This window comes from Somniosus microcephalus, chromosome 6 (genome assembly GCF_052327205.1).
Source record: "Somniosus microcephalus isolate GS21.2 chromosome 6, FLI_Smic_1.0, whole genome shotgun sequence".
Taxonomy (NCBI): Eukaryota; Metazoa; Chordata; class Chondrichthyes; order Squaliformes; family Somniosidae; genus Somniosus; species Somniosus microcephalus.
The window spans coordinates 261226478-261250187 of NC_140992.1; the positions used below are offsets into that span (position 1 = coordinate 261226478).

Below are 23710 nucleotides of genomic sequence, written 5' to 3' on the forward strand. Positions count from 1 at the left end.
AACAACGCGAGTGAAAAATAATTGAACCTGATGCACTGAGTTGAAAACTTTCACATTCAGCGTTTTGTTGGCTGGCCCAGCGACTTTTGCAGCTGAGAAAACAGAATCTAAAAGCTGTATAAATAGACTGATACGATCGCAAACTGCACAAGGCCCGGACTCCAGCTCAGAATGGGGCTGAGGTGAACAGACAGTTTCAGTTTAACTACTTCACGAGGAGGGCGGTGAATCCCTGCACCAGATTACCTGGGGGCAGGTGCCTGAGCCAGATAGAATCAGCACACTTCAAAGGGGGAACTAGATAGGTACTGGGCAGGGAAACAACAACAACTTGGTTCCATTCTTATCTATCTAATCGTAACCAGAGAATCACCTGCAACGGCTTCTCTTCCCGCTCCCGCATCGTTACCTCTGGTGTACCCCAAGGATCTATCCATGGCCCCCTCCTACTTCTCATCTACATGTTGCCCCTTGGCGACATCATCCGAAAACACAGCGTCAGTTTCCACATGTACGCTGACGACACCCAGCTCTACCTCACTACCACTTCTCTCGACCCCTCCACGGTGTCTAAATTGTCAGACTACTTGTCCGACATACAGTTCTGGATGAGCAAAAATTTTCTCCAATTAAATATTGGGAAGACCGAAGCCATTGTTTTCAGTCCCCGCCACAATCTCCGTTCCCTAGCACCGACTCCATCCCTCTCCCCAACATCTGGCTGAGGCTGAACCACACTGTTCGCAACCTTGGTGTCATATTTGACCCTGAAATGAGCTTCCGACCACATATCCGCAGCAATAACAAAGACCGCCTACTTCCACCTCCGTAACATCGCCCGTCTCCGCCCCTGCCTCAGCTCATCTGCTGCTGAAACCCTCATCCATGTCTTTGTTACCTCTAGACTTGACTATTCCGAGTTGTTGTTGTTGTATGTATAGTGCCTTTAATGTAGTAAAACATCCCAAGGTGCTTCCCTGGAGCATGATTGAGTGTCTTAAAGGAGGAGGGAGAGGCGGAGTGGTTTAGGGAGGAAAACTGAAATGAATATGAAATAAAGTTGAGTACGATTTCTTTTAATTTTGGGACAGTGTGGCCTTCCATTTAGTCACGGTGCTCCAGCCATCATGAGTGTGGGGAGCAGGCTTGATGGAGCAGCTGGTCTTTTCCTGCCCGTTAATCTTCTATCTCCGTATGGCTCAACTTTTAGTTACAACGGTGAAGGTCAGATGATGGAGGACATCACAAAGGTTGAAAAGAGCTGGAGAGCAGATGAGGCAAATCAGGAAGCAATAGCAAGGTGATGCCGAGCTTGGTTTTTTTTAACATTGATTGTTGAAGAAAAGGAGTTTCACTGAAATCCTGACAAAGAATGAAAGGAATCAATGAGGATTCAGGGGGGAGGGAAAAGAACATTTAACTTGTTATACTCGAAGCTCAGGCGCCCCAAACAGAGAGGTTCCCGGTAACAAATTCCTTTATATCACTTGGAACCTGAAATAGTGGAACTCAGCTCCAGCAATGAGCTGGAATATCTTCATTTTACACCCAAATTTCCATTTTCTACCCATTGGAACGCTCTACAAAGTTCTAACATAGGTACATAAAAGTTACAAGACGGTAACAGGCCGTTTTGTTACAAAATGTGAGATAATAGACATAAGAATCTGCACAGATTTCACTCAAAATAGCCATTAATATTTCACACAACTCATTACAGCTGGGTTAGTTCAGGCAGTGAACTACATTTAGATTTTGACAGGGTAGCCAGTGTGGTGATGATATCTGACAGCCTCCCCGGTCACATTGAACTTGTCTGACTCCTTCAGGGAAAATCCTTGGCCAAACTCAAGAAAATAGTTCGACCGTGGCCAACAGAAATACAGCAACGTTGCGTGCTTCCAGTTATGTGTTACATGCGAGTGATGGAAAGCTGTGGCTACACTGCCTGGCATCAGTCCTTGAAATACCGGCAAAGCGGCAGCTCTTACCACTGTAAAAGAAACTTCTGTCTTCTGATCGCTGAAACTCAAAGTCCAAGATTCTCTCCAGGAAGAGTTTTTCCCTCACCACGTAGTCCATGTCTTTGTAAGCCTGAACAGAGAACACATTACATAGGAAAGGATAGTGTGCATACATACAACCGATTGCAAAAGATAAAGAACGTATGAGCTCACATTGAGGGGTTGATTTTCCTGGAGCCGTCAGGCGGGGTTTCAGGCGTGTTGGGGGAAATCCCGATTTCGGGGGTCCCGACACCATCCCTCCCAAAACCCGCCTCCACGTAAGTTTCAAGGGAGGCGGGTACCCGCCCCGCACTGGGACCCGCCGATCCGAGGCGGGAAGGGATTAGTGCCAATTAACTGCCTGTTAACAGGTAGTTAACAGGCAGTTTTTAGCCTAATCCCTATTTTGAGGGGTGTCGTGTGGGATTCCCGATGGCTCCAAACCACGCCAGGTTAGAGCAGGCGGGCTGTCGGGTTGAAGGACTTGGAGTGGTCGCGATGTCGGTGTTCAGGTGAGTGATGGGTGCATGAGTGCAAAGGTAAGTGTGTTTGGTGTGTCTAAAGTGTGTAAAGAAGTTTAAATTACCTGTGCTTACCTTAACAGCCTTCCTTCCTCTAGGTTTCGGGAGTCCATCACTCAGCCAGCACTGAAAGCAAAATGGCTGCGAGCTGTCAAAAGTGACAGCCTTCAGCTTTCATTGCCGGTGAGACTTCTAACTGAGTCTGTGTAGAAGGACTCAGGTTAGAAGTCAGACTGTCAGTGTTTGACAGCTTCAAACAGCTGTCAAACGCTGATATTTCATCTGTCAAAAAGTCTTGACAGATTAAATGTCAATCTGTGATGTCACCTGTTGCCGGGTGGCCCTTAATTGGCCTGCTGAGCCTGCTGGGCGGGCTTAACAAGGTCAATCAAGGAAAAATCGCGTGGATTGGCCGAACGTCGATGTAGGTGGGACTAAAACCCGAAAGTTGTAGTCCTGCCTCCTTCCCAACAGCTTTATGAAAATCGACCCCTGAGTGTCAGCTGTGGCTCATTGGTAGCACACTCGCCTCTGAGTCAGAAGGTTGTGGGTTGAAGTCCCACTCCAGAGACTTGAGCACAAAAATCTAAGCTGACACTCCCAGTGCAGCGCTGAGGGAGCACTGCACTGTCAGAGGTGTCGTCTTTCAGATGAGACATTAAACCGAGGCCCCGTCTGCTCTCTCAAGTGCGCGTAAAAGATCCCCTGGCACTATTTCGAAGAAGAGCAGCGGAGTTTTCCACGGGGTCCTGGCCAATATTTATCCCTCAATCAACATCACTAAAACAGATTATCTGGTCATTATCACATTGCTGTTTGTGGGAGCTTGCTGTGTGCAAATTGGCTGCAGCGTTTCCTACATTACAACAGTGACTACACTTCAAAAGAACTACATTGACTGTAAAGATGTCACGAAAGGCGCTATATAAATACAAGTCATTCTTTTTTATATTGCACCTTATCATGTCATCTGGACGTCCCAAAGTGCTTCGCACCTGATGAATCACTTCTGAAGTGCAGTCACTGAGATCCCACAAGCAGCGATGAGACAAGCGACCAGTTAATCTGTTTTTAGTGGTGCTAGTAGAGGGAAGAACATTGACCAGAACATGGGGAAAATGCGATGTTCTTCAAATAGTGCAAAGGGAGGTTTTACATCCACTTCGGCAGACAGACAGAGCCTGGGTTTAACATCTCATCTAACAATACAGCGCTCCCTCACTACTGCACTGCAGTAATCCACAAGCCGCTGACTCAAGGGGCCAGAGCACTGCCAGGGTAAGCGAAGCTGACACGAAACAAATCATGGCTTTGAGTTCAGTGAGCCAGCCGGTCACAAGCTTTCTTCTCTGTGTTAAAAGCCCCATCTGTTTCCAGATATTATAAACATAGATACATAGAAGATAGGAGTAGGAGTAGGCCATTCGGCCCCTCGAGCCTGCTCCGCCATTCAATGCAATCATAACTGATCATCCAAATTCAGTACCCTGTCCCTGCTTTCTCCCCATACCCCTTGATCCCTTTAGCCTTAAGAAATATATCCAACTCATTCTTGAATATATTTAATGAATTGGCCTCTACTGCCTTCTGTGTAGAGAATTCCACAGGTTCACCACTCTCTGGGTGAAGAGATTCCTCCTCATCTCTGTCCTAAATGGCTTACCCCTTATCCTTAGACTGTGACCCCTGGTTCTGGACTCCCCAACCATCGGGAACATCCTTCCTGCATCTAGTCTGTCCAGTCCTGTCAGAATTTTATAAGTTTCAATGAGATCTCCTCTCATTCTTCTAAACTCCAGCGAGTATAAGCCCAATCGACCCAATCTCTCCTCATACGTCATTCCTGCCATCCCAGGTATCAGTCTGGTGAATCTTCGCTGAACTCCTTCCATGGCAAGAACATCCTTCCTCAGATAAGGCGACCAAAACTGCACACAATACTCAAGATGTGGTCTCACCAAGGCCCTGTACAACTGCAGCAAGATATCCTTGTTCCTGTACTCAAACCCTCTCGTTACGAAGGCCAACATACCATTTGCCTTCTTAACCGCCTGCTGCACCTGCAAGCATTTGCTTTATTTTAATGATAAATAGTTCCCTGCCCAGCGCATCACATGGGTGAGTGAATAGGAAAATGGACTAGTGTAGTACTGTGTGAAGTCAATGGTGCAAGTCCATTTGGGAAGGATACACAAAGTGCTCCATAAATAATTTGAGCGTGTAGGGGTATTTTTCTGATGGCATGGCTGTGGGGAGGCGGGGGAGTACATATCGGGAATTTGGCCAACCATTTAAAATGAATGGTCAGGAAATCACAGGCACCCCACTGCCCGGTCTCTGCTCGGTGTGGCTCAGGAAACGGCATCTTATATTGTTACTCCTTTTAACACCACATCTCCGCCTTCCCGAGAGCTTCCTTCTCTCAATGGATGGGGAGGGAAGGTCACAAAGAAGAGATAAAGATGCATTCCTTTGCGAGGAAGGGGAAGATTAGAGAGCACTGCTCTCACAGAACTCTCAGCAAATGGTTTCAAGCAACGCTGGGAAATAGGATGCAGTGAACCCGAGGAGTTAGAAGAAATAACTTACAAGTGACAGGGGAGGAGAACAGAAACATTGGGCCTGAAGTTGCGGTCGGAGGCTTCCCGTGGGCGAATGCCTCCGAACCGCGAGAAAAGTACGAACCTACCTGATGGTCCCGGAGGTTCATCGACTCGCGCTCCCGGGCTGCTACGCGTACGCCTGCGTAAAGGCCCACGTATCCCGGGGAGCACGCGGTTCGCAAGCGCCCCGTGGATCACGTGGGTCAGACCAACCAATCACCACGGGGATCCCCATTATGTTTATGGGGATTCCATTTACGTACGGAATCCCCTAAAAAACACAATTACAGACCAGTTAAATAAAAATGAATTACATATTCAAAATTCATTAAAATACAATTTAATTAAACTTTTAAAACAAAAATTTAATTTTTGGAAAAATTAATTTAAACATCTTAAAGGGGCTAAAAATAACCCATAACTAATTCTAAAGTTAAAAATTATTTTAATATTTATTTAAACTCTTACGCTGGTAAAAGGGCCGACGCCTGCGTTTACCAGGCATAAGAGCTTCAGGGGCATTCGCTGGGCAGCAGTCGGGCCAATAGCCCAGCTCTCCGCCCGCGAAGGTCCATGTCCCCGGGGACGCGGCGAATCTGTCGAGCTGAAACCTGACAGTTCGCATGTTCTGGGCTTTGGCGCATGCGCGTCGCACGCGGGAACCCGGAACCCGCGGGGCGCTTACGGCTGCTTACGCAGTCAAAGGCCCCGGAAAATCCGGGCCATTATGTTGAAAAAACGTTACTTAAAAAGAGTGGCTAAATTGGTTCAGACCTGACCTGCTCCTCAAAGAGACAAATCCCACGATTCTGCTTCTTTGACATATTTTGCTGTTTTGAAAACAAACTTTTATTTTTGCTGCCAGGGTTCAACAGCAAACCACACCCAGGGTCATGGCTGCTGTCACGTAAAGTATTAAAAACACATTTTCTATCAAGCCCTTTCTTTGACCCTTTGGGTGCTCCCCTTCAGAAGTATCTCTCTCCCACTGCAAAGAGCAAGGGTCTCGCTGCTGTTGTGAACATTGGATTGACTGGTCTGTATGAAGCTTTTCGAACGCACTCTTGTTGTTTTAGACGGGAGAGAGCAGAACAGCTGTGCGATGAATTGTTTGCATTCATTTTGAACAGTTTTACAAAAACATTCGAGTCTTTTTTTTTTGTTGCCAAAACCTTTCTTTCCCCTCACGGGATGATTTTCTTCTTCACAAACAGACCTACTGACTTTTTGAGTTTTTGCTTGGTAAGGATAAAGGCTCAAATGGCGGTCTTTATTTTCTCTCGCCAATTTACATCCCCCCCCACCCCCCGCCCCCCCATCTGTCCTGAAGACTCATCCTCCAGGCAGATACCTCAGAGGTCGCTGTGAGCTAGCCTGTGAGTGTCGACAGGCTATTCCGCCATGGGACATTTAAAAACATGTAATTCTCGGGATGTTGGTGTCGTAAATCACAACTTCTACAAGAAGTAACTCAGGAAGTACTACTGAACGGCCAGCTGAGGGCGCCATCCGAGGAGTATAACTACTCGGGCGTGGGCCCAACTTGGCCAGAGACAATCTAGAAAAAGGAAGCTAGTGACTACTAACTAGACCTCCATGTTTTGTTACAAGTCGATTAAAGCCGTGCTTTATGTACAACCAAGTGCGTAGTGAGTCTTTATTACATCAGGGGGCATCACTGGCAAGACTGTGTACTGTTGCCCAGCCCCAGTTGCCTAGAGAAGGCCTTCATAAAACTGAGTGGCTTGCTAGGCCGCTTCGGAGGGCAGTTAAGAGTCAACCACATCGGTGTGGGACTGGAGTCACATATAGGCCAGACCAGTGTAAGGAAGGCAGGTTTCCTTCCCTAAAGGGCATTAGTGAACCAGTTGGGTTTTTATGACAATCTGACAATTTAAAAAAAATTGAATTCAAATTCTCAGACTGCCATGGTGGGATTTGAACTTACATTCTCTGGATTATTAGTCCAGTAACATAACCATTACACTACCGTACCTCTACATTACAGACAAGACTAGATACCAATCACACACCATCCTGACTTGGAAATATATTGCCGTTTCTTCATCGTCGCTGGGTCAGAAGCCTGGAACTCCCTAACAGCAATTCAATTCAATTTTTTTATTTGTCATATATGCAGCAGACGTGTGTACTGCACAATGAAATGTTGATATTTACGAGTCCTCCCAACACTGTGGGAGTAACTTCACCGCATAGACTGCAGCGGTTCAAGAAGGCGGCTCACCACCACCTTCTCAAGGGCAATTAGGGATGGGCAATAAATGCTGGCCTTGCCAGCGACGCCCACATCCCATGAAGGAATTAAAAACAAAGAAACAAGACCCGAGCTGATTTCCCTCCACTTAGGCGAGGGGTGCGGTGACCAATTGTTGTACCTCTTCCAAAAGCCACAGGTGAAATCAGCACCGGCTGGGGATTGAACCTGAGGCATTTTTTGGAATGTATGGCTGAGCTAAACCTGCTGAACCATTGGTCAGAAGATTGTGGGATCAAGCCTCGTATCAGGGTTTGAGTTTATAATCTGGGCTGATCCTCCAGTGCAGTATTTAGGGAATGTTACATCAAAGAGTATGCCATCCTTTTAATGAGATGTTAAACTGAGGTCCCGTCTATCTCTCTGGGCATGAAAAGATCCCATGGCACTATTGGAAAAAAGTATTCTCCTGGTGTCTTGGCCAACATTCCTCCCTCAACCAGTGCCACCAAATGTAGGTTACAGGAAACTTTGTGATATCCGGCACCGACGGGACCGAGCTGTTGCCGTCCCATCAAAACTGCCGGACAAACCAGCGCTAATGTTAAAACATACGGAGCTTTTGAGCTCCGTATCTAGCAACAAACCCAACAGCTTCTAAACAGTCGGCCGTAGCTTGCAAGCATCTCTGTAGCTAAGCAACAGCTTTAGCTAGACCTTGCAGAGCCTGACTGGTGAAAAAAAAGCAACGAAAAGAAAAAAAAACTTACTGAACCGACTCCTGAATTTTGCCGGTGGATCGAGCATTCCGGACAGTTAAGCTCCGGATAAACCAAAGTTTCCTGTAATTAGTTGTTCAATCTCATTGGTTGTGGGACATTTCTGGTATAGACTGGCTGCTGAGTTTGCTACTTCAGAGACTTGAGCACAAAAATCCAGGCTGACACTCCAGTGCAATACTGAGGGAGTGCTGCACTGTCGGAGGTGCCGTCTTTCAGATGAGACGTTAAGCCAAGGCCCCGTCTGCTCTCTCAGGTAGACATAAAAGATCCCATAGCACTATTTTGAAGAAGAGCTGGGGAGTTCTCCAGGAGTCCTGGCCAATGTTTATCACTCAAGCAATATTGAAATGATTTTAAAATCAACTATTTAGGAGTTCTTTGCAGTTACATTTTTTTAAAATTCGTTTTTATGGGATGTGGGCATCGCTGGCAAGGCCAGCATTCATTGCCCATCCCTAATTGCCCTTGAGAAGGTAGTGGTGAGCCGCCTTCTTGAACCGCTGCAGTCCGTGTGGTGAAGGTACTCCCACAGTGCTGTTAGTTAGGGAGTTCCAGGATTTTGACCCAGCGACGATGAAAGATCGGCGATGTGCTTCTAAGTCAGGATGGTGTGTGACTTGGAGGGGAACTTGGAGGTGGCGGTGTTCCCATGCGCCTGCTGCCCTCGTCCTTCTAGGTGGAAGAGGTCGCGGGTTTGGGAGGTGCTGCCGAAGAAGCCTTGGCAAGCTGCCTGATAATGGGTTAAATTGTAATACAATTGCCTCTTAGCATAATGATTAAGTGGAAGCACCCAAAAGAAATGAGGCCTTCTACCAGTGTTGGGTGGCATGGAACCCTGGATCCACAGGTGAAAGGACAGGGTGCTAACTCACTGCATCCCATATGGTGCCCAGAAGATGAGTTTTCCCCCTTGGTTTTACACTATATAGTCAGAAATATCAATTCACTTCCACAGCTCTTTTTTTACCCATTGACATATGTTTGCACACAGCATCCCGCACACTAATTGACAACATCCCACATGCACTCAACCAACAAACAAAATGAAAGGCACCCACTCACATGTTCAAGAAAGGATGAAAGGAACTTATTCATTGTGAAGTACGCCTTCAGGTTTTGCTGCAGAGTGGCTGAATCCTCACGACCGCTTCGATGCACTCTGGCCGCCTTTAAGGATAAATAATATGAATGAAAGTAATAAACCTGAGGGTTGAACTTCAAGGTCACATTCGGCAATAGATTTGGGGTCATTGTTAAAGAGGATAGCTGCCAAATAGTGTCAAAATTTTCTTTCAATGCAAATTGCTTCAGCTTAAAAAAAATTGTGTTCGCTGCACAGTAATTAAAACACAAGCTAATATGGAATTGCACTTTCCTAGTTATGTCAATGATTACTTAGCTACCAACCCATAAGTATTTACACCACAGAAACAGACCATTCGGCCCAACTAGTCCGTGCCGGTGTTTATGCTCCACCCGAGCCTCCTCCCACCCTTCTTCATCTCACCCCATCAGCATAACCTTCTATTCCTTTCTCCCTCATGTGCTTATCGAGCTTCCCCTTGAATGCATCTATGCTGTTCGCCTCAACCTCTCCCTGTAGTGGTGAGTTCCACATTCTAACCATTCTCTGGGTAAAGAAGTTTCTCCTGAATTCTCTATTGGATTTATTAGTGACTATCTTATATTTATGGCCCCTAGTTCTGGTCTCGCTCGCAAGTGGAAACAACTTCTCTATGTCTGAAGGGATAATTACTAGTCCTAGCCCTTTTCGGGCTACCCCAGGTCAGGCGTACTCCTCAGACGTTCACCTTCAACGAAAGTTAGAGATAGCCGAATAAGACGCTTAATTGGGTCTAAAGGTCCAGGCTATCTCTCTCTAAAGGAAAGGAATGACTTGAAGATGTTACCGTCTTCCAGATAGCACTTTTAATAAGTTTAACTAGACTGTAACCTTCCGGATATTATGAGGGTCCGGAACCCCCCCCGCCACCCCAGAATTCTGCAACTCCTCACAAAAAGAGTGTACAGAAATTGAGTTAACGAGTTTGATACAGAAATACTATTTGAGACAATTCTAAAAATATATATTTATTTAAGAGCCGACATACTCTATTTGTAAGCTGGTGAGTCAATTGCGACTTTAACAGTTCAAAATACAAATAGCTTACATTTCTTATTCTCAGACATCCTTATTCTCAAATCTTAACTTCGTACATTTTTACATTTCTTATTATTTCTAATCCAGAATATCCACCAAAATCAAATAAGAGTACCTCTTGATCCCCGAGACTCAAAGAGTTAAAAACTTACAGAGCCTGCCTCTGAAGTTGAGAATCGTTTGGCCCTTCCCTTCCAGCGACTCCTGACTTTCTATTTGAAAGTTCTATTTTTATACTCTTTTTTTAGTGGTTTATTCTTTGAAGTTTTCTGCTGATGTAAGCTAATTATCTCTAGTCATCTTCTGTTGAATTCTTTCTATTCTTATTGTCAATTCAGCCATTAACTTTCAGAATCCTGTCTGCTGTATCGGTGTTTCAAAACTTATCATATAAAATGGTTATTACAGATTTATCTCTTTGATGCCATTCTTACAAAGTGCTTCAATTCAATTCTTAATATCACCTTAACTGGTTATAAGCAGACGTCATGTCTACTAACTGTTCCATTTTCAATACAAACACAATGTGATTGCTTGGTGATATACCTATCAATTCGTCCAATAAAAAGCGACGAGTTAGGAACGTAACTAAAGGTTTTTATTGACTAAATAACAGAGCCCACCCTCGTGGGTGATCGGGTCCAACAAGGAGGAATACCAGCCAGTCGACTACCTTTATACCTGGGCAGGTAGGTGGAGCCATGGGCGGAGTCGGAGGTGGTCAGCCCAGGTATAACAGCGCGACAAGAGGCGACCTCGTATAGTGATACAACAGTGAGATCAGTGGTAACAATACAACAGTGATAACTATAGTGTAACGATAGTGAACGATAAAAGTGGTTTACCACATTCACCCCTTGTTTAGATTTGAGTCCGGCGGGGTGAAGTGTACTACCAGTTCTGGTATGTCAGTCTGTCCGGAGGCCTCGTAAGCCTCTCCGATCGTCGCAGCGGCGGTGCTGCATTATCCGGTGTTAATGCTGGTGTCTGCGTGGTCGGCGAAGGCTCGTGGGGTTCCGGCATGCCGTCTACCTGGGCTGGAATTGGGGGGGTGGTGGGGGGGGGCAAAGGTGGTGTCTCCGGAGTGCCCGAGGGTGCGAGGTCTCGTAAGGAGACAGTGTCCTCCCGCCCATCTGGGTAAGCCACGTAGGCGTACTGGGGGTTGGCGTGCAGGAGGTTCACCCTCTCGACCAGGGGGTCCGTTTTATGGGCCCTCACGTGCTTTCGCAGCAAGACGGGCCCCGGAGAGGTCAGCCAGGTTGGTAGAGTGGTTCCCGTAGTCGACTTCCTGGGGAAAACAAACATTCGTTCATGGGGGGTGGCGTTAACGGCAGTGCAAAGTAGTGACCGGATAGAGTGCAGCGCTGTCGGGAGGACTTCCTGCCAGCGGGAGGTTGGGAGGCCCTTAGACTTTAAGGCTAAGAGGACGGCCTTCCATACCGTCGCGTTCTCTCTTTCCACCTGGCCGTTCCCTCGGGGGTTGTAGCTGGTGGTCCTACTTGCTGCAATACCTCTCGCTAGTAGGAACTGACGGAGTTCCTCGCTCATGAAGGAGGAGCCCCGGTCACTATGTATATAGTTCGGGAACCCGAACAAGGCGAAGAGGTCGTTCAGGCACTTGATGACCGTGGTACTGGTCATGTCTGGGCAGGGGAAGGCAAAAGGGAAACGGGAGTACTCATCAACGATGTTGAGGAAGTACACATTGCGGTCAGATGACGGTAGAGGCCCCTTAAAGTTGATGCTCAGGCGCTCGAAGGGGCGGGTGGCCTTGATCAGGCTTGCTCTGTCCGGCCTATAGAAGTGTGGTTTGCACTCGGCGCAGGTCTGGCAGTTCCTGGTCATGGTCCTGACCTCCTCGATGGAGTAGGTCAGGTTGCGGGCCTTAATGAAATGGTAAAGTCTGGTGACCCCGGGGTGGCAGAGGTCGTTGTGGAGGGTCTGAAGTCTATCAATATGCGCGCTGGCGCATGTAATTCGTGAGAGCATCAGGGGGTTCGTTCAGCTTACCTGGCCGGTACAAGATATCATAATCGTAGGTGGATAGCTCGATTCTCCACCTCAAGATCTTGTCATTCTTGATTTTGCCCCTCAGCTTGTTATTAAACATGAAAGCAACCGAACGTTGGTCGGTGAGGAGGGTAAATCGTTTGCCTGCCAGGTAATGCCTCCAGCGCCGTACCGCCTCCACAATTGCCTGGGCTTCCTTCTCGACCGACGAGTGTCGGATCTCGGGGCCCTGTAGGGTCCTTGAGAAGAAGGCCACCGGCCTCCCCTCCTGGTTAAGGGTAGCGGCTAGGGCGAAGTCGGATGCATCGCTCTCCACTTGGAAGGGGATGGACTCATCCACTGCGTGCATTGTGGCCTTGGCTATGTCTCCCTTGATGAGGGAGAAGGCCGCGCACGCTTCCTCCGTGAGGGGGAAGGATGTGGACTTCATGAGGGGTCTGGCTTTGTCCGCATAATTGGGCACCCATTGGGCATAGTAGGCGAAGAGCCCCAGGGTTCTCTTAAGTGCCTTAGGGCAGTGGGGGAGGGGTAGCTCCATGAGGGGGCGCATTCTTTCGGGGTCGGGGCCGATGAGTCCGTTCTCTACTACACAGCCAAGGATGGCAAGGCGCGAGGTGTTAAACACACATTTCTCCTTATTGTAGGTGAGGTTCAGCCGTTGGGCCGTACGGAGGAATTTCTCCAGATTCACGTCATGGTCCTGCCGGTCGCGGCCGCAGATGGTGACGTTATCTAGATAGGGGAATGTGGCCTGCAGTCCGTTCTGGTCAACCATCCGGTCCATCTCCCTTTGGAAGACCGAGACCCCGTTGGTGACACCGAAGGGGACCCTAAGGAAGTGGTATAGGCGCCCATTCGCCTCGAAGGCGGTGTACTGGCGGTCCTCGGGGTGGATAGGGAGTTGGTGGTAGGCCGACTTAAGGTCGATGGTTGAGAATACGCGGTATTGTGCAATCTGATTGACCATGTCAGATATGCGGGGAAGTGGGTATGCGTCCAGCTGGGTGTATCTGTTTATGGTCTGGCTGTAGTCGATGACCAGGCGATTTTTATCGCCGGTCTTAACGACCACGACCTGGGCACGCCAGGGGCTGTTGCTCCCCTCGATAATGCCCTCTTTCAGGAGGCGCCGCACCTCAGAGCTAATGAAGGCTCTGTCCCCAGCGCTGTACCGCCTGCTCTTGGTAGCGACGGGTTTGCAGTCGGGGGTGAGGTTAGCGAACAGGGAAGGTGGCGGCACCTTGAGGGTGGATAGGCTGCAGGTGTTACGCGGTGGGCGGTTTAACATTCGCTGGTTGTCGACTGTGAGTGGGGGGAGGGGTCCACCGTATGCTAGGGTTACACTTTGGAGGTGGGATTGGAAGTCCAGCCCTAGTAGGACGGCAGCGCAGAGCTGGGGGAGGACGAGGAGTTTAAAAATTTTATACTCCGTACCCTTAACCGACAAGGTCACAACACAGTAGCCGCTAATGTCCGTGGCGTGGGACCTCGATGCCATCGAGATTCGGTTGCACGTTGGCAGGACAGGGAGGGAGTAGTGGCTCACCGTGTCTGGGTGGATGAAGCTCTCCGTGCTTCCGCTGTCGAACAGGCAGGTCGTGGCGTGGCCGTTTACTTTGATGTCCATCATTGACTTGGACAGGTGGTGTGGGCGGGCTTGATCCAGAGTGACGGAGGCTAGTGTGTAGGTAAGCGAGTCGTTGTCGTCTGCGGGCGAGGTGGTCGTCGGGTCCGGAGGCCCGGTGGCAGTCGGGCGTGGTGGGTAAAATGGCGTCTCCCATGAGGTAGGACAAAATGGCGGAGAAGATGGCTGCTCCCATAACTCACATGAGGCACTATTGGGGTCGGTTGCCTTGATCAAAGATGGCTGCCCCCATGACTCACGTGTGGGGATGCTGGCCTCAGTTGCCTTGAAAGAAGATGGCCGCCCCCACAGTTCGCATGAGGCACTGCTGGCCTCTGAAGATCCGCTCCTGCAGGCCTTAGAGAAGTGGCCTTTCTTCCTGCAGGTTGAGCAGGTAGAGTTCCTGGCTGGGCAGCGCGACCTCGGGTGCTTCTCCTGGCCGCAAAAGAAGCAGCCGGCGGCCCGATCGCGGGTGCCCGATGTCGGAGCCGGTACCGGGGGTGGCGGTCCCGGTCGGGTCCGGGACGCCGACGCTGAGGTAGGTCCCGGGGGCGGCGCTGCGAAGGGTATTGCGGTAGGAGTCGGGCCCGAGTCCCAGGGTCGCGAGCAGTACCTGGAAAACGCCTCCTGGTCCTGATGGGCCACCTCTAGGGAGAGAGCGAGGGCTTCAGCTTTGTCCAGGTCGAGGTCTTTAGCTTCAAGCAGTCTTTGCCGTGAGTGGTCGGACCGTAGGCCTTTCACAAAGGCATCGCGGATATTATCTTCCGTATTTTCAACAGCCGTCACCGCTTTAAAGTCACAGTTCCTGCCGAGTGCTCTTAGCGCCCGTAAAAATTCAGCTACAGACTCTCCTGGCTGTTGCGGGCGGGATCTTAGGAGGTGCCTGGTGTACATGTAATTTACCGGGCTCCGGTACTGCTGTTTCAGTAGGTTGATAGCGGCCTCGTATGTAGTCGTGTCCTGGATGAGTGCGTATACTCTCGGGCTCGCTTGGGCGTTCAGAACTCTTAGTTTGGATCTCTGAGGGACGCCGGATTCTTCCAGGTAGGATTCGAAGCAGCCCAGCCAGTGTTTGAAGTTGAGGGCTGAGTTTGCTGCCTGTGGGTTTAGATCCAGGTACGGTGGTTTGAGGGCTTGCAGCCAAGCCGGCTGGTGTGGCTGGTGTAGCCCGGTGTCTGAAAGCTGCTGTGGCTGTGCTTCTGGGAGGGCTTCTGGCTGGCCAGTAGTAGACATCTTTAAAATTTAGTCAATAAAATTGATATACCTATCAATGCGTCCAATAAAAAGCGACGAGTTAGGAACGTAACTAAAGGTTTTTATTGACTATATAACAGAGCCCACCCTCGTGGGTGATCGGGTCCAACAAGGAGGAATACCAGCCAGTCGACTACCTTTATACCTGGGCAGGTAGGTGGAGCCATGGGCGGAGTCGGAGGTGGTCAGCCCAGGTATAACAGCGCGACAAGAGGCGACCTCGTATAGTGATACAACAGTGAGATCAGTGATAACAATACAACAGTGATAACTATAGTGTAACGATAGTGAACGATAAAAGTGGTTTACCACACTTGGTGTCATCTATTGAAGTCATATCTACAAAGTCTTCTGTAAGTATCATATTTACAATATGTAAATCAAAATCACTTCAACCAGGGTGTTCCATGCATTTCTTAGCTACTTCAATTGGTTGTATATATAATCGTGTTTCCTGTTTCTCATTTGATTTTACTTTTATCAAAGGCACATGTTTTTTTAATGTTCTATGTTTCTGTTCAAAGCGTTAGTTTTTAACACTTTACTTGGGCATTGCTATTGTGTTGGTTCCAAACTGCAGACTCCTTGGAAGCAAGCCTTTGCTTCTTCAATAGGACCTTTGTCTCAGTATTAACAATCAATTCCCATTTCAAAAGCTTGTGTGGTGTTTACAGCTTTGTGTCAACAACCCTTCATCTTATCTCAGAAGCCTGTATTCTGTTTACAGCCTGTGTCGTTGAGGCTTTTTAGTTTTTTAAACCCAGTATGTCATGTTTTAATATCAGAAATCTGTTCATAGGATGGTGTATTTTTCTGAAATATGGCTTTTCCTTTACACGTCTACCCTTTCAAACCCTTTCATAATCTTAAAGACCTGTATCAGGTCACCCCTCAGTCTTCTCTTTTCTGGAGAAAAGAGCTCCAGCCTGCTCAATCTCTCCTGAGGGGTATCATTTTAGTAAATCTTTTTTGTACCTTCTATGTCCTTTTTATAATATGGAGACCAGGTCAAAGTTCAAATCTCAGCCGTCACTGGTGTTCAAACTCAATTTACCCTTGCTCAGCTTGAATTTCTCTCCACCTCTTCCTCTGCTTTCAAAAGCCCTCCTCTTCCACCTTGCCTTTCGATTCCTCTCCCCATGCTTGGTGTCCACTGTATCCCTTTAATCCTTACTGCAAAGCGCTCTGAGCCATCATGCAACGTTACGTAAATTCACGCTGTTGCGGTCGCTGGAACGAGCACAGCACTTCATCTCTTGAGAAGACAAGAAACGACGACAACTTGCATTCGTATCGCGCATTTAACCTGGAAAAACTTCCCAAAGTGTTTCACAGGAATGTAATCAGACCAAGACGGGTGTCGAGCCGAAGAAGCAGATAGTCGGAGGGGTGACTAAAAGCTTGGTCAAAGAGTTGGGTTTTGAAGGTTTGTCCTAATGGAGGAGAGGGAGATGGGAAAGGGGAGGGGATTACGGAGGGAATTCCAGAGCTTGGGGCCTGGGCAGCTGAAGGCACGGCCACCAATGCGCAGAACAAGAAACATTCAGCCCAAAATATCAACAAAATAAAAGCAATATCCTCAACAGGGGGTTTGGGCAAATATTTCATTTAAAAAATAAATTAAAGTATGTCATTCCTGTCAAATAGTAAAGTCCAATAATAGGTCACTAAAAAAAAAACTTAAAGTACCTCATTCAACGGTGACAGTATCCTGTCATATTGTTGTCTGACTTTGTTAGAAATTAAGACCTCAAAGGTCTGGACATCCATGTTGGGCTCTAGGCCTCTCATTGCACAAAGATTATCCTGTTGTGAAAAGTGAAAGATTAGAAAACGTTGCAATAAATTTGTTTCTGACCCTTCTCCCAACACTAACCTCTCTTCCGCACCCACCCACCCGCCCCCTCCCCAACTCATCGACCGCATCATTTTTCTCCCTCAAGTGCGTCCAGCCCATCGCCATCTCCTACTTGTGCAGATTTTCCTGTTCCTGAGACTGAGGCTATTGGTTCCCCTGGGTGCAGCAAATAGAGGAAATTCTGGCTGGAAAGAGCACATGCCCGGAAGGAAGCTTGTCCAAATTTTCCGTCCCTTTAAAGTGAAAAATGAATAAATCCACCTGATTCAGAGTGTTTGCTCTTCCCGATCTGATTTTCCTCTATTCCCAGGCATTCCAATAGCCCCAGAGACAGGAGCAGGGGAAATCTGCCCCATCTTGCCAAGGGAGAGTCTAGAACCAGGGGTCATAGTCTCAGGATAAAGGGTCGGCCATTTAGGACTGAGATGAGGAGAAATTTCTTCACTCAGAGGGTTGTGAATGTTTTGGAGTTTTTTTCCCCCCAGGGAGTTGAGTATATTCAAGACTGAGATAGATAAATTTTTGGGAATCAAGGGATATGGGGATAGGGCGGGAAAGTGGAGTTGCTATAGAAGATCAGCTCTGATCTTATTGAGTGGCGGAGCAGGCTCAAAGGGCTGAATGGCCTACTCCTGCTCCTATTTCTTATGTTCTCATTTGAGTGCAAATTGCACTTTATTTAGATTAATCTCCTCCATCATGACTAAAATGTATCATTTGATTACCTCTTCTTTCTTGAGGTTGAGATACATCGACTCCATACCAATATCAGCTTGTCCATGTACCGATCGTCCATGGATGTAGTAGCCATAGCACCTGTGCAGTAAGACTAAGACTGACACCTGTATGGAATTGTATTAAAAAATGTTATTCGTACTTCAGGGACAGACATAAAAGAAACTGGTGTTGATATTTCTATTTTAACGTCCATTTTTTAAAAAGTAAAATTTAAAATAAAAACAGGGGAACAACCAACTTTGGTGGGTCCCATCCAACTCGTAGCAGGTACAGTAGTTAAGAATGACACTGATGGTATGCGCAACAGGAGCAAGGGAGGAGAAAAGTAAATCTAAAACTGGGATTAAAGAAAGAAAGGTCAGGTTGCAAAGTGATTTGAGAGGAGAGAGAAAATAAAATCAGGTTTTTTAATCACTTTTTTTTTTGCAGTGGTTTCTTGGCTATTCATCATAGGTGTCACAGCCGCAGAGGGGACACTTCAGAGGTTATTCCATGATCCTGCACTCCCAGGGGGGGAAGCCACACTGGCAGGGAATGTGGGTCGGAGCTAGGTCGACAGCACTGCAGGCCCAATTCTCCAACCCACGCTCCCTCCGAACATTGCTCCCTGTTGAGGGCATGAGTTCACGGTCATGTGACATCGCAGCGAATGGCCTATGATTACATCATCAGATTAGCAAAGTGCATGGTCTTGCCTGTCTACCCTCAGGGGCAGTTTTACTTCCACCCTTGTCTAGAGGTTTGGAAACAATTCCTTGGAATTCTTCCACAGCTCCTCTCCAAAATCACAGTTGGAAAGCCCCACTCGCGGTACTTTTCATCTGTATGACCAATTTTCTCCTCCTTTCGCCTCTGCTCTCCGGAAGGCCCGTGCTCAGTTAGGGTACCGTCCCTCCGACACTGACTGCCTTCCAGTCTCTCTCCCTAGTGGCTATTCTTCGCTAGACAGTGAGTATCAGCAGGCGACTTAACTGTGAATGGCCTCACCCAAAGTCCACTCCCACCACACTTCCCTGCAGAGGTTACTGGGTAGCAAATTAGGGATGGTAAACCCCGCCTGACTTTATTTTCTTTCCTTTAGGCCAGGGGCACTGAGCCGACAGGCGCCCTGGCTGAGATCAGCAAACTCAGCGATGACCAGGGCAACTATTTGGATGATATGGCTTAGTCCCACACCACTGAGTTACTGGAGAGATTCCTTTCCTTTTCTTAGTCAGTAACTAACTGTGTAGTAACCGGGACCCTTCCAGGATAGCTGAAGAGAAGCGAGTCGCTGGATACTCACGTTGCTCATGGAGCACAAGTCTACAAACTGTTGTATCTTGTCTTCGACGAATCGTTCACAGAATCCAATGAAGAAGAGTACCTGTAAATGGTTGGGACATCTCTGGTTACCACTGAATAAAGTTCACTCGGCTCCAAACAAATGGCAACATGCGATCCATTTTCCATTTAGTAAACTGGCACCGTGTGTTCATGCTCCGTGCATGGGTCACCCCACCTGCCCCTCCTCACATAGGGGGTCAACAGGGAGAGGTAATAAGAACATAAGAAATAGGAGCAGGAGGAGGCCATTCGGCCCCTCGAGCCTGCTCCGCCATTCAATAAGATCATGGCTGATCTTCTACCTCATCTCCACTTTCCTGCACTATCCCCATATCCCTTGATTCCCTTAATATTCAAAAATCTATCACTGTCTGTCTTGAATATACTCAACGACTGAGCCTCCACAGCCCTCCGGGCTAGAGAATTCCATTCTACTCCTCCAGGAGAGAGGGAGAAATGAAGAGGAAGGTTGCCAGCGATTACTCTCAGGAACCTTCTACTGACTGGTTGTAGTGTCAGTGGGCGGTACACGGTGTGGGTGAGGTAAATAACTGCCGTCTGCTGTGGCAGTCTTTAGCACGTGATGTTGCCAGGCAACCGTCTTCAGTAATGGATACCAAGAAACAAGAAAATCAAGATTACTCGTTACTTGTCACAGTCAGGCAGATGCGAAAAAGAGTGTTCGAAACTCGTGAAATGTCTACCTAAAGTAATCGGACGTTTAGCCTGTGTGCAATTTACCAAAAACATTGCTCCCCCAGGTTACTGAATTGACTTCAAATATGCAACAAAGCTCTCAGTCTTTAGCTCTGGACTTTAAAACATCTGTCACTTCCAAAAACTTCTGGAAAATACTTTGTTGCTACAATATTCACATGCAGCCAACTGGAGCATATTATACAAAGGTCATTGTTGCATTTAAAATAATGCCAACAGTGTATAGGTTTTTAAATTATACAACAGACACAGATAATATTTACTGGTTAATTCCAATTGATTGAATATTCCTGACAAACTAAAGGAAATTTTATGATAGCCTTTCTAACTATACAGCACAGTAGAAATGAATCCAGTGAACTGATCTAGAAATAGCCAGTTATTTATAAACTGACCCTGATTTTTTTAAATTATTAATTCACGGGATGTGGACATCGCTGGCCAGCATTAATTGCTACTTTTCCAACGGAGTGGCTTCCTAGGCCATTAACAGAGGGTAGTTAAAAGTCAACCACATATGGGTCTGGACTCTGGCCAGATTTCCTTCCCTAAAGGATATTGGTAAACCAGATGGATTTTTATGACAATCATGGTTACCATTACTGATAATAATCTTTTTATTCCATATTTATTTAATTGAACTGAATTTAAATTCCCCAGCTGCTGTGGTGGGATTTGAACTCATTGATCTCTGGATTATTGGTCCAGGCCTCTGGATTACTAGTCCAGTAACATAACCACTATGTCACCGTACCCCTGGATTTTAAGCCCAGCTGGATTCCCCACTCTGGCCTGAGTTAAAATTACAGTCGGGTCTCAATGATGTTGTAAAGTCTGTAGGTATTATGGCGAATTAATACACAGATTACAAGAGTAACTTTAACAGGACTTTACTATTCGAAGGTCAGGGCGAATCTGCCCAATAAATCCTGACACAGCACTTATATACCGGTGTGGTCACCGTCGGTATTACAGTATACAGCAGCCAAGATAAAGTAGTGCCACACCTAAAATAGTTCTCTTAAAGGTGGACGGTTACATACAATAGTTCTCTTAAAGGTAGAACAGTTACGTACACTACAATCCTCCCTTTTTAGCTTACAACATACTTATTCCCCATTAACATAACATCCTAACATATATACAACTTATGCAAAACAGTTCACAGATTCAGTCTCTCTGGAGGCTTCCTGACTCTGTCCGGATAACGCCTCGGTGGTGTAGTAGTTTTCGGCGGGGTAGTAGGTTCTTCTGGCAAGGTCGATTCGGCTTGAAGGACAGTGTCAGGTTCATCTGATTCTAGTATTACCAGATCGGAGGTAGGTGCTCTGGGTATCTCTGCTTCAACATTAGCCGTGTAAGGTTGTGGAGTAGGTTGGTCCTTTGTGGATGACCCTATGACCTGGTCAACATGTCGCCTTATGATGCTGTCACCAATGTCCACGGTATACATCAGCGGCCCTAGCCTTTTCCCAATAGTTCCAGGCTGCCATTTCTCGGTACGGTAGTCCCGGGCCAAAACTTGTTGACCTATCTGAAAGGATCTAGTTGGCCTTTCATTCATGCCCTGAAATTGCCGGTTCTCTACGTCCCTTCTGACGTTTGGCTTAATCAAATCCAGCCGGCATCTTAGTCTTCTATTGAAAAACATCATGGCGGGAGTTTGGTTTGTGACCGCATGTGTTGCATTCCTGTACGCCAACAAGAAGTTATCTACCTTATGTTGTAGGTTGATGTCTTCATTACCCATGGCCTTTATGGCCTTCTTGAAGGTCTGGACAAACCTTTCAGCTAATCCATTGGTGGCGGGATGGTATGGGGCTGACGTGTAGTGCTTGACCCCATTCCTTTTTAAGAACTTCCTGAATTCTTCGGACACAAATTGCGGTCCATTATCAGAACAAATCTGTTCCGGCAGGCCATTCCTAGCAAATATGGTCCGTAATACTGTGATGGTTTTTTCCGTGGTGGTGGAGGACATCTTTATTACCTCCGGCCACTTGGAGTGTGCATCCACCGCGAGTAGAAACATTGAGTCCATAAATAGACCAGCAAAGTCGACGTGTACCCTTTGCCAAGGAGATGAGGGCCACTCCCATGGATGCAGAGGAGCTTGTGGTGGCGTGTTTTGGACCTTCTGGCATCCTAGACAGCTCTTGGTTATTTCTTCGATGTCTCCATCAATACCTGGCCACCACACAAACGCTCTTGCTAGGTTCTTCATTTTCACTCCACCCAGATGCCCCTCGTGAAGCTCCTTTAGCACCTTATGCTGAAGTTTGGGTGGAATCACCACTCTAGATCCACACATCAAGGTTCCTCGGCACACTGACAGCTGTTCTTTTCTTTGCGAAAATGCGGGCAGCGTTGGTTCGCCATGTGCTGGCCATCCCTCCACCGTTAAATCGTAGACTCGTGAGAGAGTCGGATCATTTCTTGTTTCATTTTCGATCATCGAATTTGTTACTGGTAGACATTCCACTATGGATGAGTGGAACATCTCTACCGGGTCCACTGTAGCCGCCTCTTCTACTACTGGCAACGGTAGGCGCGATAACCCATCAGCATTTCCATGCTGTTTGGACCTTTTGTATTCGATGTCATATTGGTGTGCCCCAAGTAACACGGACCACCTCTGTAGCCTTTGCGCTGTCATAGTGGAAACGGCCTTGTTAGGGTTGAATATGGACACCAACGGCTGGTGGTCTGTCAGTAATGTGAACTTCTTGCCCTGCAGGTAATGATTGAATTTCTTTACTCCCCACACAAGGCTGAGGGCCTCCCTATCTATCTGAGCATAATTTCGCTCAGCGGAGGTCAATGATCGGGACGCAAATGCGACTGGCCTTTCCGAGCCATTTGGTAACTTGTGTGAAAGTACTGCTCCAATTCCATAAGGGGAAGCATCACAAGCTAGACGAAGAGGTAACGTTGGGTTGAAATGAGCCAACACTTCCTCAGAGGTAATCAACGCCTTGCTTCTGCGAAAGGCCTTCTTACAGTCCTCGCTCCACTTCCATGGTACTTCTTTCCGCAACAGAGCATTCAGCGGATGCAGCACCGTGGATAGATTTGGCAGAAACTTGTGGTAATAATTAATCAACCCCAGAAATGATCTCAACTGTGATACATTTTCCGGGGCGGGGGCCTTCACGACAGCTTCTATCTTGTCAGGTGACTTGTGCAGCCCCTCTTGGTCAATGACATGACCGCAGTACGAGATCCGTTTCTGGAAGAACTCACATTTCTGGCGATTAACTCGAAGGCCATATTCCTTCAACCTGGTGAGCACCAGTTTCAAATTTGCGAGGTGTTCCTCCTCGTCCTCTCCCGTAATCAGGATATCGTCCAAGTAACACTGAGTGCTTGGAATCCCCTGTAAGACCTGCTCCATGGCCCTCTGCCAAATTGCTGGAGCCGAAGCTACTCCAAAAACCAGTCTATTATAACGATACAAGCCTCTGTGTGTGTTGATTGTGAGATACTGGCGCAACTCTTCCTCGACTTCCATTTGTAAGTATGCTTGTGCCAGGTCTATCTTGGTGAAGTGTTTCCCGCCAGACAATGAAGCAAAGATATCCTCAATCCGCGGAAGCGGGTATTGTACCGTGTGAAGCACCGGATTAACTGTGATCTTGAAGTCTCCGCAGATGCGGACCTTTCCCGGTCCCCCTGGCTTGTTACTTGATGAAGACTTCATGACGGGAACAATGGGCGTGGCCCACTCACTCCAGTCCACCTTAGACAGTACCCCTGAACGTTCAAGCTCTTCCAGTTCTGCCTCCACAGCAGGTCGTATCGCGTAAGGTACCGATCTGGCTTTGAAAAATTTTGGGCTTGCATGTTCTGCAATCTTGATTTTTGCCTTAATTCCTCTCAGTGTTCCCAGTCCTTG

At 47.5% G+C, this 23710-nt stretch overlaps 1 protein-coding gene across 4 annotated transcripts in view; it reads right to left on the reverse strand.

Moving 5' to 3' along the window:
- The window catches only part of LOC147116702 (meckelin-like), a 178303-nt gene that overhangs the window by 5929 nt on the left and 148664 nt on the right, over window positions 1-23710 (reverse strand). For 3 of the 4 annotated variants that reach the window (XM_085991813.1, XM_085991811.1, XM_085991814.1), the window contains 5 exons: window positions 19058-19138; window positions 17760-17876; window positions 16866-16982; window positions 9190-9294; window positions 1992-2094 (listed from right to left, as the gene is read on the reverse strand). In XM_085991813.1, the coding sequence (XP_085847939.1) occupies window positions 1992-2094; window positions 9190-9294; window positions 16866-16982; window positions 17760-17876; window positions 19058-19138 (523 nt within the window). Of the gene's footprint in view, window position 1; window positions 1363-1991; window positions 2095-9189; window positions 9295-16865; window positions 16983-17759; window positions 17877-19057; window positions 19139-23710 lie in introns of those variants that run through there. The other variant, XM_085991815.1, reaches the window with a different exon arrangement.